Source organism: Rhinoraja longicauda, chromosome 13 (genome assembly GCF_053455715.1).
Source record: "Rhinoraja longicauda isolate Sanriku21f chromosome 13, sRhiLon1.1, whole genome shotgun sequence".
Classification (NCBI taxonomy): domain Eukaryota; kingdom Metazoa; phylum Chordata; class Chondrichthyes; order Rajiformes; family Arhynchobatidae; genus Rhinoraja; species Rhinoraja longicauda.
This window is the reverse complement of record NC_135965.1, coordinates 31,495,743-31,511,587: the sequence shown is the minus strand read 5'-3', so window position 1 is coordinate 31,511,587 and position 15,845 is coordinate 31,495,743. Positions and strand designations below refer to the sequence as shown.

At 43.4% G+C, this 15,845-nt stretch overlaps 1 protein-coding gene across 1 annotated transcript in view; it reads left to right on the top strand.

Annotated features, from left to right (window-relative positions):
* The window catches only part of LOC144599214 (espin-like protein), a 43,801-nt gene extending 38,655 nt beyond the window's left edge, over nucleotides 1–5,146 (top strand). Inside the window, exons 7-8 of the mRNA XM_078409972.1 lie at nucleotides 2,270–2,470; nucleotides 3,408–5,146. Coding sequence (XP_078266098.1) covers nucleotides 2,270–2,470; nucleotides 3,408–5,126 — 1,920 coding nt within the window. The 3' untranslated portion in view covers nucleotides 5,127–5,146. The remainder of the gene's footprint in view (nucleotides 1–2,269; nucleotides 2,471–3,407) is intronic.
* Nucleotides 5,147–15,845: the final 10,699 nt, after the last annotated feature.

Below are 15,845 nucleotides of genomic sequence, written 5' to 3'. Positions count from 1 at the left end.
TATTGAACATATTGAACATATTGCCATATTGAACACTTTACCTATCAATGAATCTAGAACTTACCTATCTAAGTTATGCTGAATGCCCAATGTGCGTTGCACCTCACACTGACAGTACTTTGTACCTGGCACTGAGTGTGTGCTGCAGTTGGCACTGGTTGTATGTTGTACCTGGCACTGGATGTGCACTGTAGCAGGCATTCAATGTGCCCTGTAGCTGTCAGTGTATATTTGCCATATCTGGCACTGAATGCTCTCTTTAAGTGGCACTGAGTGTTAAGTAGAACTGGCATCATATGTTTGCTGCACCTGGTTTACATGCTTACTGCCTTTGGCACTAAATTATCTTCTTGTCCTGTAGGTTCACTTTAGCTGATGCTGAACGCACACTGTACGTGGCTGCAAATGCTATTTGCATTTGTTGTTGAGAACTTGTTCTTGACAGTGAATACTTACCTCCCAGGCATTGAAGGCTTATGGCATCTGCTGCTGAATACTTCTTGTACCTGGCATGGAATGCCTGTTGAACCTGTTTTTAAATGCTTGGTCTATATGACAGTGATTGTTCACTGTTCCTAGCACTGATTATCATATCATATCATCATATCTATACAGCCGGAAACAGGCCTTTTCGGCCCTCCAAGTCCGTGCCGCCCAGCGATCCCCGCACATTAACACTATCCTACACCCACTAGGGACAATTTTTACATTTACCCAGCCAATTAACCTACATACCTGTACGTCTTTGGAGTGTGGGAGGAAACCGAAGATCTCGGAGAAAACCCACGCAGGTCACGGGGAGAACGTACAAACTCCTTACAGTGCAGCACCCGTAGTCAGGATCGAACCTGAGTCTCCGGCGCTGCATTCGCTGTAAAGCAGCAACTCTACCGCTGCGCTACCGTGCCGCTCTGTACAATTGGTGCAGCGGGTAGAGCTGCTGCCTCACAGATGCAGGTGCCAGATTTCAATCCTGACCACGGGTCTGTATGGACTTTGCACACACTCCCTGTGATTGTGGGGGTACCCTGGTTTACTCCTGCTTCCCAAAATCACATGGTTGATTGATTAACCATCTATATCAACTATCCCTTGTGTGTGGGTGAGCAATGCAAACTGGGGAGATTAATGAAAAGGTAGGGGAAGCAAAATGGGATTAGTGTAGGATTAATTTAAACGGTTTACATAGACGGTGGGCTGAAGGGTATATTTCCTTGCCCTATGACTTTATGACATTGTGCAACAGCATTCTGTAGCCGTTTTTGATTTCTAAAAGAAGCAGTGGCAGGGCATATGGACCCTTGTACCATTTCTGCCCTTCATTGAGACTCCATCTTATCTTTTAGATTAGTCCTAACCCTATATCTCTTAAGTTCCATAATGTCTAAAAGTGGATGGAATATTGTTTTGAATATACTGAGTATTGAAATCTTTATAACCCCTTCCAAAAATTTACCATCATCTGGGTGAAAAAAAAAAATCCTGTCTGGAATGGTCGGTGCCTTGTGTTGAGACAGGTGTTCAATTGTTCTAGGCATCTCTAATAGGGGAAATGTGCACAAGAATTTTGTATATTTCAATGAGATCACCTATCATTCTTCCAAAACCTTTTTTGAACAAATCTTGTCCTTTTGTTATTTCTTTACTTTTCTTCAAACCACGGTAACTGGCAGTTAATTACCAAATATTACAGTGAATTAATGAATCAAATACAAGTTCAAATCTCACCATAGCAGCTGGGCTATTTATACCAAATATTTATTACATTGAAATGCAAAATATTAAAGGAATGCCGGAAGTGCTGGAGGTGACCAGGAAACGATTGAATTGTTGATCACATTGAGAGAAGGAAATTTGGTTATCCACTAATGTGATTGACTCTGAATTGCCTCTGAAATCACCATGCAAGACACTCAAGGTCAATTGGGCACAGGTAATGGCCACTTCCCATGGTGAAATTAAAACTATGCATGTGTTTTGTGCCTCTGATTAGCTAAATTGTATTGTTCCGAAAGGTTTTTAACTTCGCAAATGAGACTTAAAGTTCAAATGATATAACTAGAGTGCGAATGCTGCAAAGTGAGTCACATTGGCTTGTCTTTAATACTTCATGGTGTGTAATATGCTAAGAAATGCAAAATGGTGTCATATGACTGCAGGTATTCATGGAAAGTTGTAATGAAGGTGGGAAAGGAAGTCAAACGTTATTGACAACATCTCCTCCTCGAATCTCTGGTCCTGAAAAAGTTTTATTGTACTCACATTTCAGAGCGAAAACCTAAAGCTGAAAGACAAGTCAAAAGAGAAAGCATTGGTCCCACTGTCTGTTGAGGAGGTCCCTTCCACTGACGTGGATTTGCTGGTGCCCACACATGATGAGAAAGGGCGCCCCATACCAGAGTGGAAGCGCCAGGTAATGGTCCGGAAACTGCAGGCTCGACGGCAGGATGAGGAAGAGCTACGGAGAGAGGTAAAGGCAGAGTCTGCATCACGATCTTTCTGAGAATCTCTCTCTTAATGTGAACATGTGATAGTAAAAAGCAGCCTGATGTCAATGCTCAGTAGCAGGGCAGGTTTGTGGGAATTGACAAAACTGAAGCAGGCAAATTGTTCCCTGGGTTTAGGTAATGTAAAGCTCGGTTCTGCACTCCTACAATGAAACTTCTCATGAGTACAAGGCATATAAAACAAAAACCGATATAATTTTAAAATAAAGCTCTTAAAAATGTTTTTCAAACTGAATACATCTAATCTAACATCCAGCAATAACTATAGTTGGAGTGACTTAAGAGTGTGGAGCGTGTGAGGATTTAAAATGATCCATAAATCATTGGTGACTGGAGCTTAGCATGTTTGGTTAGATTGACACAGCAGTTAGGATGACTCAAGTTGGGTGGGGAGGGTGTGGAGGGGAGGGGGGCAGGGGGCAGGCTAGAATGCCCCTTAGGTTGCAGGATTCATTAGTTGAAGTGATGTTGGTGAGCAAGATTGTTAGAGTTACCCAGGAGTCAGAACATCTGTTTGGTTGGAAGCACCAATGGCAGAAGATGAGGGCAGTAATGTTTCAGTTGAAGCTTTAGGATAACTCTGTTGTCAATGTGATTTTGGGTAAAAATATCTCTTTTTTCTCACCGATGACACTTAATTTCAGAAGACTGAACAAACATTCATTTAGATATGTCTGGAGAAGCCAGTGATGTTCATCACCATCTGAAGCAGTGAATTATTCAAACTAATAGAATTGATACATATTTGAGAAAGATTCAAATAACACATAAATAGTCCAATCTGTGAATAAAGAACACGAGTTGCACTCTTTATAACACTTGATTTGAAAGCCTGTCTTGTCCTTAGTCGGTGACTATGATGGATACTGACCGTCCATTTCAATTTTTTTTTCTATCAAGCACAAAGGACGAGGTTACCCACAGACAGAGATATGGAGGTATTCCCAGGAACACAATGCCATATTGGGCCCCTTTGGAGAGCTACTGACTGAGGATGACCTTATCTACCTGGAGAAGCAGATTGAAAATGTCCAAGTGATGAAAAGGTGCCAGGAATACGAAGGCGAGCTGAACCGTTTGGCAGTTCAGCTGCGAACGATTCTTCCTGCTCCCATCGTCAACATCACCGTCAATACTCAGCTTCAGGATTCAGGCAAGGAGGAGAACACGCCCTTGCCAGTGTGGTGCAACAGGATATCTGGGATCGTGAGGACTATGTCACTCCTCTTGTCAAACGTGAATGATAAAGATCGCCCAGATTATGAAAGCAAGGAGATTACTAGAATACCTAATGTGGAACTGGCAGCCGCCTTCACCCCAAGGCTTGACCAAACATCTTCAAGAAAGAGCAGGAACAAAGTAGAAAAAGAGATTCACCAGTTTGGCGTGTCGGTACGCACCCTCAGGGCCAACTTTGAAAAGCAATGTGTGTTGAAAGATAAAACGTTGGCAAGCACCAATCCACTGGAAAATCAGGAAAGTGTCTTTGAAAACAAAAGTAATAATGAGTCCTTTCCAATGGGCCCTGAACATAGAGATGAGGCTCGAGGTGCAGAAGATGTGTGTCATGGTACCACTACTTGTGAAGGTGAATCTTGGCAAAAGGATATCACTGGGATTCAAGGGAGTGAGTTGAGTGGGGAACAAACGCATGAGGTCCGGCGGTCAGGCGGCATGGGGGGCATGAGTGAATCGGGAATTAACTCAAAGAACGAGGTGGTGGAAGACCACGCCTCCCGTTCCCCCGTGACGGAATCGACTAGCCTGAGGAAAGAACGAATAGTTGTGTTATTCCTGGGTCACTGGAAAAAATCAACTTACACCATGTCTTTGAAAGTGAAACTCAAAAACCTGTGTACATCTGCCATTGTTGAAAATAGCAATGAACCACCAAATGATGGAGAGATGACTGAAACAGAGTGTGGTGGTAAGCCTGAGCTGGAAACACACGCTGAACCCCAGTCCAAACTGTCCATTCCAAATGAAAAACTTAGGCATCTGTTCCTGCAGAAAAGGACCATTACCAAACTCATCGGCAACTGGAGAAACATCATCTCCCATGTCCCATCCAGACAAATTAGGCGGTTGTATCGCCAGAGGGTGACCTTTTCACCTGAACAGTTTCTCCCTCGTGTCAATGGTGTTCCTGCTGACTACAATAGTCTGACCCTTGACCTTTTCATGTTGGGATACTTTCACATCCTTGAACTTGACCTGCCACCGGATGAAAGGAAAATGAGGCACCTTTTGTGCTTTGAGGTGTTTGACCACTTGGGAAAATTCAGTTGGGACTTGGTCCGTGCATTCCACAAGGCAGTCATTGAGGAGATCGATGCTGGCAAAAGGGAATGGGCGAATGGATTTGAAGACATTAAACAAAGGTTCTTCAGCAAACCTGAGAAAATGATCGCCACGCCCACACAGTCCGAGCCGACTATAAGACCGGTGCCCAAAGTCATTGTGCAAAGTGCCACACCCGAAGAGGATGAACTGCTCACGGGCTACGGCTACTCCTCTGACCTCGGCGCTTTCAGCAATGATGAGATTTGCAAGTACATTGACAGAAGCTTTGCTTTCTGGAAGGACAAGGAAGCAGAAATTTTTGATTTCGAGGAATAAGTTCTGAAGGACTATCCATTCTGCGGGCACACATAGAGTTCCTTCAACCGATGGAAGACACCGTGCCACAATGTCTAAAGTGGATTCAAGGTTCAAAGACTTGGAGGTTTTGCCACCTAGAATAAAGAGCACAGATGTCTTGTTGTATGGAAATTCCTTTTGCAGCGTTGTTAACGTTAATCCTGAATGGTCTTATGTTTCAATTCTTCCTAAATGTTAATTACCTGTACAAAATCAATGCATAGTCACTGAATAGCAGAACCTAAAAAAAAAATCACTGCATCTGATGAAGCACCATTTGAAGTGTTATTAATGTTGTAATGTACAAATTTGGTAGCCATGTTTATGTACAGTAACATCTGTCTTGCATACAATGATTGATGGGTTCACCTGATGTCCATGAGCTTCCAGTTGCATGTCGTTCTAAGTCGCTTTCCCACTCCCACACCAACTCTTGCATCCATAGCCATCTCCAATGCTACAGAAAGGCCAAACACAAATGGGAAGAACGACTTCTCGCATTCTGTTTTGGTAGCTTACAACCGAAGGTCTGAACATTGAATTGTCCAGTTTCAGGTAGCCCATGCCCCCTTCATCTCCACTCACACAGAGCCACCTGTCTACCTAGTTTATTTCTCCCTTCATTTCCCTTTCCCACCCTCACCCACACACTTAGTTCCATTTGCCCATTATTCCATCCCCAGCTGGTTCCACCCTTCAGTCTTCCTCCCACCCCTCTCCCCCCCTCACACTGGTATCGGCTGGCAATCTTTCCTCTTCCCCCCTCAGTCCTGATGCAGGATCTCAACCTGAAACGTTGCCTCACTCTTTTGCCTCCACAAATGCTGCTTGTCCCGTTAAAATCTTCCAGTATTCCACTTTTGGTCCAGACTCCAGAATCTGCAGTCTCCCTTTTCTTCGCTTCACTGAATCAAATTGACCTGTATCAGAGTGAAATTTAATCCAACAGAAGAAATTCCATCTCGTTAGTGCTTCCTTGCCTCTCTGTCACCAGAATGGGACGTCTTTGGGCTCTGTGCTGGCCTGACCAGTTTGAGTGGATGTAACTTAAAACTTCCCCAGAGGAGAGGTTGGATGTGGCTCAGCACAGATCTCAAATTCCCTCCTGTGATAAATAAAGTCCTATCGTATCGCATCGTAAATTGAAAGCTTAGGTTCTGGCAGTTGAAGGAACACGACAAGTTTACACCTTTTCCAAGACTCTGGAACTCCTATTCATCCTCTCAGATTTGTCCAACTCCATTCTGGGCTTTTCAAGGTTGTGCTGATTATTAGACAAGGTTTGTTTGAGTGAATGCAAGTGCAGTTTGGATGTCCTGAAGAAACCCATTAGTTCTTCCCTATTTGCCCCTAGAGGTTAACAACAGCCAACAAATTCTTCCAGATACCACACAGATTTAATACAAACAAAACAAAAGGACCCCACTTCACCTCAACAGCATGAGGACTCGAAGAATCATTACGAGTCCCTTCCTTCGGGTTATCTTGTTGAGACTGGATAAATTTAAGTGGAAGTTTTGCTATAAGATGTCTTGTAAAATGTCAATAGTGTGTGTTGGTGTGCCACTGTTTGTTCAGCAGAATAATTAAAATGAAATGTAAATTATTTTCAAAGTACTTCTCGTGGTTTGATGGAAAGGATTAATGTTGGAGATGTTTGACGTTATCAGCTGCTTCACGTGCACCAATTGAAATGTGGCCTGTCTGATCATGGAACTAGATCATACCAAGAGATAATACTGTGAGCTAACAACTTGAAGTCATTGGTGTATATATAAAAAAGCCTTGTATATTATCATTACAATCTTTACCTGGTAAAAGCTCTCATATTTGATTTTATGCAGGTATACATGATCTTATAGAACTGTGCAAAATCGTGAGAGGAATAGATCGAGTAGACGCACACTCTTGCCCAGAGTAGGAGAAACGAGACCCAGAGGACATAAATTTAAAGTGAGGGGGGAAAAATTTAAGAGGATCCTGAGAGGTATCGTTTTCACAGAAGGAGTGGTGGGTGTATGGAACGAGCTGCCGGAGGAGATAGCTGAGGCAGGTACTATCGCAAAGTTTAAGAAACATTTAGACAGGTATGTGGATAGGACAGGGTTGGAGCGATATACGCCAAACGCAGGCAGGTAGAATTAGTGCAGATGGGACATATTGGCCGTTGAGGGCAAGTTGGGCTGAAGGACTGGTTTCCGTGCTGTAAGACTCTACAGCTGTAGGACTCTACAACTCTATGACATACGTGACAACTCGTATGTTGGTCAGCCAAACCAATTCACAATGTAGTTCATCAGCTTGTGGGATTGCTAGATATGTATTTTGGAATTCTTTCCACTGTAGAACCAGATTCCACTGTAGAATCGTGGCATCTAATGTCCACGTGGATAGGCCAGTCACTGAATGAAACTTGCCCATTCTCTGCACCAGCAAACATTTATCCAGTTAAATACTATTTCCCATTTTCCTCATGACCTCAATTGCTATTTGGTCCATCAACACTATGCCAGTTGTAGAGTCCTACAGCATGGAAACAGGCACTTCAGCCCAACTTGCCCATGCCAACCAACCTGCTCTATCGACACATCCCAACTGCCTGCCTTTGGCCCATATCCCACTAAACTTTTCCTGTCCATATACCTGTCCAAATATATTTTAGACATTGTTATAGTATCTGCCTCAACTAGCTGCTCTGGCAACTCATTCCATATACCATCACCTTCTGTTTGAAAAAGTTGCCCCTTAAACCTATGTCATCTGGTTCTTGATTTTCCTACTCTGGGTAAAAGATTGTGCATCTACTCTCCCTATTCCTCTCATGTTCTTAGGCAACCCTCATCCTCCTGCACTCCAAGGAATAAACTCGTAGCTTGCCCAACCTCTCCCTATAGCTCATGCCCCAATTTCCTGGCAATGTCCTCACAAACCTTCTTTGCACTCTTACCAACTTATCATCTTTCCTATAGCAGGGTGACGAAAACTGAACACACTCATTCCGAATGTGGCCGCACCAAACTGGTTTTGTTTTTTGTGACCTGCATCTCTGTAACCACTGCCTTTCACTGGCCAGAAACAAGGATGCTTAGAAGATTGTAAGGAGACATGGCTGAGAAATTTCTGGTATCCGGACTCAGTGCGAGTTTATACAGGGGACTGAGGGTGAAGGTCTGGAGGTTGGAGGGGAGGTTAAAGGACGAGCAGCTGGGGGAGAATATTATAGTCAGCAGGAGATTGAAAGGTTGGGGTTCCCAGGAGAGGTTGCAATGTTTGGGAGGGGATGGTGGGAGCAGTGATAGAGGAGGAGCTCTGAAGGAGATACATGTTCTCAGGTGGGAAGGATCAGATTGGGACTTTGTGGGCAAACTAATAACGTTTTTTTCTGGACAGTTAGACACCGGCCATCTGATTTATTTCTCAGTTTGGTTGAAGCTGTGAGGCACTCCACACACGGCTTGGGAATTGAAGACATTCTGCAATTTGGCTAAAGTTTTTAATCCGTGGCTTCACTCACTCTTGACAAGAAAAGGAAGAGGAAATAGTTTTCACTGTTGTGCCTCCTTGGAAGAGGAAAATGATGAATCAGAAACGGAACAAGAAAAGGTAAGTGTTATCTGAAAACAGCAGTGCAGCCAAGTGTGCAGTCTGTAATTGAAGAAAGTTATTTATAACCTGGGTATACACTATCCAGTCTCCAGAGCTGCTTGGGTTGATTCACACCCTTAATGACCTCCAGAAGGTGCAACTCACTCCAGTCATTAATTGTCAGACCCAGAGTCCTCTGTAGCCAGGTTGTTTTACTCCTTGAGTGACTTACTCCTGAAGTGTCTTGCTCCTTGAATGTCTCACACCTTGAGTGACCACTCCTTGAGTAACATACACAAGGATAGGTTTTATATGGTGTAGCCTACTTCCAGCTTGACCCTGAATACATTCTTAGTTCAGTTATCATGCAAATCCAAAGAGTAGGGGGTCTGCTCAATCTTTTGAGGTTCTCTATGCTAATGGTGGGTTCTTAAAATGACCCTAATCCTTGCCCCTCTCACCAACCCGCCACTTTATTCATTAACACACTGTCGTCGATCTCTTGTTATGTTACGTTTACTCCTTTATTGTTTGGGTTTTACTCCGTGGCCACTGACCTCCGCCTCTTCCACCACCCCACCAACATCTTGAACCTTACCCTGGGAACAATTTTACTTATTAACTGTTATTAGATATATCACACCACAGCTCAATCTTGTCTTCAGTTGAGAACCACATATAGTATGGTGGTGGACACAGGAGAATGATTAGAAGCAGGAACCATGGTGAACAATAGTTCTTCCACACTAGCCTCAAGACATTGAGCTCGGCAGGGACTACCTGACCCATCAAATGTTGAGGATTAGATCCTGAATGTAGCGACCATATCAGCATCCACCTCTGCACTAGAAACAGTGCAGTGTGTGTTCACCAATGTGCCTGCAGTTGTTGAATCTACATTTGGTTCCCCAGTGAAAGGCTGTTCACCAGGTTCTGCTTATGTCTGTCAATGGTTATTTAGACCAACTCTGTGGCATTTTTAACATGCTGTCTTATTTTGGTTCTTAGCAGAAAGAACGAGAGGATTTCAGTATCGGAGTAAAGGGGTTCTTCTGCAGTTGTATAGGGCCCTGGTAAGACCACATCTGGAGTATTGTGTACATTTTTGGTCTCCTAATTTGAGGAAGGATATCCTTGTAATTGAGGCAGTGCAGCATTGGTTCACGAGATTGATCCCTGGGATGGCGGGACTGTCATATGAGGAAAGATTGAAAAGACTAGGCTTGTATTCACTGGAGTTTAGAAGGATGAGAGGGGATCTTATAGAGACATATAAAATTATAAAAGGACTGCACGGTAGCGCGGCACGGTAGCGCAGTGGTAGAGTTGCTGCTTTACAGCGAATGCAGCGCCGGAGACACAGGTTCGATCCTGACTACGGGTGCTGCACTGTAAGGAGTTTGTACGTTCTCCCCGTGACCTGCGTGGGTTTTCTCCGGGATCTTCGGTTTCCTCCCACACTCCAAAGACGTACAGGTATGTAGGTTAATTGGCTGGGTAAATGTAAAAATTGTCCCTAGTGGGTGTAGGATAGTGTTAATGTACGGGGATCACTGGGCGGCACGGACTTGGAGGGCCGAAAAGGCCTGTTTCCGGCTGTAGATATATGATATGATATGATATGACTGGACAAGCTAGATGCAGGAAAAATGTTCCCAATGTTGGGGGAGTCTAGAACCTGGGGCCACAGTCTTAGAATAAAGGGAAGGCCATTTAGAACTGAGATGAGAAGGAACTTTTTCACCCAGAGAGTTGTGAATTTGTGGAATTCTTTGCCACAGAAGGCAGTGGAGGCCAAATCACTGGATGAATTTGAGAGAGAGTTAGATAGAGTTATGGGGGCTGGTGGAATCAAGGGATATGGGGAGAAGTTGGGCTCAGGTTACTGATTGTGGATGATCAGCCATGATCACAATGAATGGCGGTGCTGGCTCGAAGGGCCAAATGGCCTCCTCCTGCACCTATTTTCCATGTTTCTGTTTCTAAGCAAAAATGAAGGCTGCCTATGGAGTTAAAATCAGTTTGAGACTTATCCCAAACGTCTTGGCCAATATTTATCACAATCAACAACTCAAAGTCAGATCCCATTGATCGTGCTGTACTGAGCTCTCCCCTGCTACATTATAGCACTGACCACACTTCAATACTTTACTGACTGTGGAGTGCTAGGGGACTTCTCAAAGTTTTAGGAAGAGTTGTAGAAATGCAAGACTTTCTGTTTTTAACTGCGGTTTTGCCAATGAGTTTCTGGTTAACTCAGGAACCGCAGGGACAGGTCAATTCACAATAAAAAGCATCATTCACCTCGGCCTTTACAAACCAGAGGTTTACTAGCATTAGGCTCAGATCTCTCTGCTGCTTCAATCATTTTGAACTGGTTAAGGTAGATCAGTCTAAAACCTGATCAACAAACACAAAGAGTCCATTACATACCAGCTGTGTCGCAATGAGAATTTATAAGATGTCTTCCATGCATTCTGCACAGACATACAGAGAGGTCAGTGGTCAGGCTGTCATGTCACATAACATGCAACACATATTTTGATAGTACCGTTTCAAATTTAATTAGTACGTGGCATAGGCCACTGATGCAGAGAACTGAGTGAGTTGAGTTCAGTTTCAGCATTAGTTGCCCCGATGTCTCGATCTGAACCCCATCTTCACCACCAATCATGTGTTCAATCTTTAACATCTCTTCCCCAGATTGCCTTTCTCTCAATATCCTGATACCTCTATTCCTCTCCTGCCCCAGCTCTGCATTCTCTCAAACCACTCCCAAATGATCCATACCTGATCTGATTATCTTATTCCCATGTTCATTCCATAACGGAGAGAATATATCTGCCAGGTTGCAGGATTCTATGTACAAATGGTGCATGCCCTCCAACTTGGCACCACTTTTGCACATTAGTAAATCTAGTCACTGAAGAATTTTTGTGTCATGATTTAGTTCTCAATCAAACCACATGGGGGAATCTGTCACTGTGTTATTGTCCAGGAGGAGCATTGCATCCCAACACGGATACTTCATGACAACAAATGTAAGCAGACGGCCATGTCTTCACCTTATCACACCCCTGAAATGAACAAACTATTTCTACATCTCACTTTTTCCTCCCTTTTTATCACCAACATTACACAGGCTTGGACCATTTTTGCTCCAACCTCCTTCCTTAGTGAACTTTAGTCTCCTCCGTCTCTCTTGCCATTATCCAAATGGTTTATTGCAGGTATCAGATCCTTTGCCATTCTAGGTGGATATCTATACCATTGAGCAAAGAAGTATTTTATGTCAACTGATTAAACAAGCTCTGCCATTTAGGACTTCTGTCAATCCCTCTCTGATAGCCAATCTCTCTCTCATGGAGTTGGTTCCAATACGGATGTCTGAGGCAGACACAAAATGCTGGAGTAACTCAGCGGGTCAGGCAGCATCGCAGGAGAGAAGGAATGGGTGACGTTTCGGGTCGAGACCCTTCTTCAGACTTCAGATGTCTGAGGGTTTGTCATAGGATTCTCGGGGACTGTGGTGACATCTCCCTTGTTCTTGATTTGAATCATTCTCACTTGTTAGAAGGACTGGTAGAATGTGAAGCAAAACACACATTTTCAAGTTGAACGAAGCTCTGAATGTCAGTAGAGAACGTTCTTGCGAGTCTTCCAGTGGTATACTGCCTCCATAGCCATGAGTTAAGGAACAGAGAGGGTAAAGGTAATTTTAGTAAATTGGATAGAAAGCTGCTAGTCGCCTCCAGTGCTGTGACTGTATGGTTGTAATGGAGAAACACATTTATCATGTTGTTGCAAGGTATGACTTCTGGTGCTTTGTGTGGGGCACTGCTTTGAACTTTGAGTTCCATTAATCAACGTTGATGGAGGTGTCACGCCTTGTCCAAGACACTTCCAAAGTCCTGCTTTATATATTTTTTGCGGGTTTTCTCCATTTGGGGTCCAAATGTGAATCCCTCCTGCACTGTGTTCCGGGATTAACAATTGCCGAGTGGTTTTGTAAAAGCAGTGAAAGATTTTGTAAATTATATATTGGTTCATCGGCAAACAGAGTTTGCAGTGCCTGATGAAGAGCTCTTTCCCGAGGTAAACCGTTGTCCACATCTGGAAAACCTAGAGGGCGGAGGGAGGTGTAGACGGCTTGAGGGAAAAGTTAAGATCCTTCGCAATCCTGCAGTTCGCTCATGAAGAGTTTGAGATTTAGGCCCCCCAACACCCATCCCAACCTCAAACCCCACCACCCAACAGAGGCCCATCCTCTAAAGGACTCGGGAGTTGGATCCACCTCCAAGCTGAGACACCCACCCCGATTAGATGCTACTGGAATCCCTATACCTCCTTGATTCGCCTCTTTCTTCATAGAACATAGAATAGTACAGCACAAACCAGAATATTTGTGTCGATCACGATGCCTGATCTAGCTGAACTGATCCCATCTGCCTGAAAGCGATCCCTATCCCTCCATTCCCTACATATCTAAGCTTCTTAAACTCTACTGTTGTATCTGCCTCCACCAGCACCCCTGGCCGTGCATTCCAGGCCCCCACCACCCACAATGTAAAACACTTGCCCCGCTCATTTCCATTATATTTTCCCCCTCACGCCTTTTAGCTACGCTTTAGTCATGCAAGGTTAGTCAAAAGGTCATAAGTGATAGGAGTAGAATTAGGCCATTCGACCCATCAAGTCTACTCTGCCATTCAATCATGGCTGATCTATCTCTCCCTCCTAACCCCATTCTCCTGCCTTCTTCCCATAACCTCTGGCACCTGTACTAATCAAAAATCTATCTATCTCTGCCTTAAAATCAGGGGTGGCAGAGCGGAGTAGCCAGTGGCTCTGGCTGAAGAGGAAAGACCCCATCTTGTCTCCCAAATAAGCAGGCTAGGCAGATGCAGAGGGGGGGTGGTTTTGGGACACCAGAACGCACCTCTGAGCCTACTGGAGACGTCGTGGGCCCAGTCAGCAAAATGTTGATGAAAGTAGGAGCCTACTTGATAACCCCAATGACGTGTCTGCCCAGCCTTTCTCAACATCGGAGGAGCTTGGGTGAGTGCTTAAGCCTTCCATCACCACCGGGAGCAAGTTAAGAGGTGGCACTTTGGATATTAACACCACGGCCTTCTGTGCCAAAAAGCTTTTCACTGTACCTTGGTAGAGGTGACAATAATAAACAAAACAAAATTTGTTTGAATTTCAATGTAAATTTTATCATATATTAATAATAAATATCTTCAGTCTTGTGTGTGTCTAAAGTTTCTTTAGGAAACAGGCTGATTATTTAATTAATAACAATTTAGAGCACATTCCAGGTCTCCTTGCACCTTTTTGCACCAACGGAGTGAGTGTGACAGCGGAAGCATAGTGATGCGGTGTGAAATCAGCAGCTGTGTGTATGTGTTGGCTGAAGGGCAGGCATTGCACAGCTATGCCTGTTGCTGGTAGTTTTACAAAGGACCTTGAGTGTGTTTCCAAGTATAGCAGTAAGATCATGTCTCAGATTCCTTACATTCCAGTGAAGACAATGCATTGCGAGTTGAAAAGGGATGCACAAGTAGAGCAAGGGCAGTCTCACCCTTCAACGAGGCATGGACCAAGTAAAGGTGCTGGTAAATTTCAGTCAGTCAGTACAACCTTTCCAAAGGCAAGTCAAACAAGGGAAGGGATATCACTCCAGTGGGGCCATGGTTGCAAGGGTGTTTTCTTTAAAGAAAGGTGCAAACACAACTGAATATGACACTAATGGATATATAAATGTGGAGAATGTCTGAAGGATGTTTGCATAGTTTTTGTTTACTATCTAGTTTTTATTCAGAATAAAGTTTGTTTTTGGAAATTAAACAAAGTTACTTTGTTGACAAACTAAATGAGGCTATCAGTTCATAGCTGTACTGTTTGGAATAAACAGTAGGTTTATTATACTGAGCCACTGCAAAGATAGAAGTATAAAAGTGTTGATTTCATATTAAAAAAATGTACATGCTAGATATCTCAGTTTCACAGTGGGTGCTGCCAAGATCCCCTGCTATAAGAAAAAACACTTTAATCATTCTCCTTTATACCTTGGAGAACCAAGAGACTGCAGATGCTGGAATAATTAGCAAAAAACACACTGCTGTAGGAAGTCGATGGGTCTGGCAGCATCTGTGGTAGAAAATGTACACAACATTTTGTAGAAGGGTCCTGACCCAAAAGGTTATCTGTCAGTTTACCTCCACGCATGCTGCCTGAACCACTCAATTTTTCCAACAGTCTTTTGCTCCTTTGTAGTTCATACTGCAGTCTTTTCCTTGAGATAATCGTCTCAAAGAGAGTTTATTTATTTCTGCACAACTTGACTGTTGATCTATAAATCACTGCCATGGATAATTGTCACCTCCCTGTTCTCTGCCAGGTGGACAGGCCTAGCTTCTGTGTGGAGTGAGAGCTATGGAATCTGGAGTTCATGGACATGAAGACAGAGTTAAAAAAAAAGACATTAATGTAGGATTAGTGTAAATGAATAGTTGATGGATATCACAGACCCAGTGGGACATCACCAGTAAATAAAGATAATTACTGTTATTTTATTTTTTTAATGAATGCTTATTTATTTTTGCTATCCACTTTGCTGCTGTAACCCTGCAAATTTCCCCGTTCTGGGATGAATAAAGTACTTATTATTATTATTATTATTATTATTATTATTATTATCACAGACTTGCTTCCATGTTGTATTTCTCTATGACTCTATGACTTTATTGGGAACTGCCTGAGAAGGAGTGTTGAACACACTGTCAATATCTGGCCTTACCAATGAAACAATGTGGGCAATTATCCAACTTTGGATCTATTGACCACAATATAAATTGAAGGGTCTCAAACCGAAAAGTCACCAATTCCTTTTCTCCAGAGATGCAGCCTGTCCCGCTGAGTTACTCCAGCATTTGTGTCTATTTTTGGTGTAAACCAGCATCTGCAGTTCTTTCCCACACATATCAATTGAAATGAAGGACTTGTTTACTGGTAGAAATTATTTTGCTGCAGTGTTGCTTTAAGAACAGGTGGCTGGGCAGGAAGCCTGATACCCAGGCAGCACTGTGCTCCCAGAGAGGATAAATATAA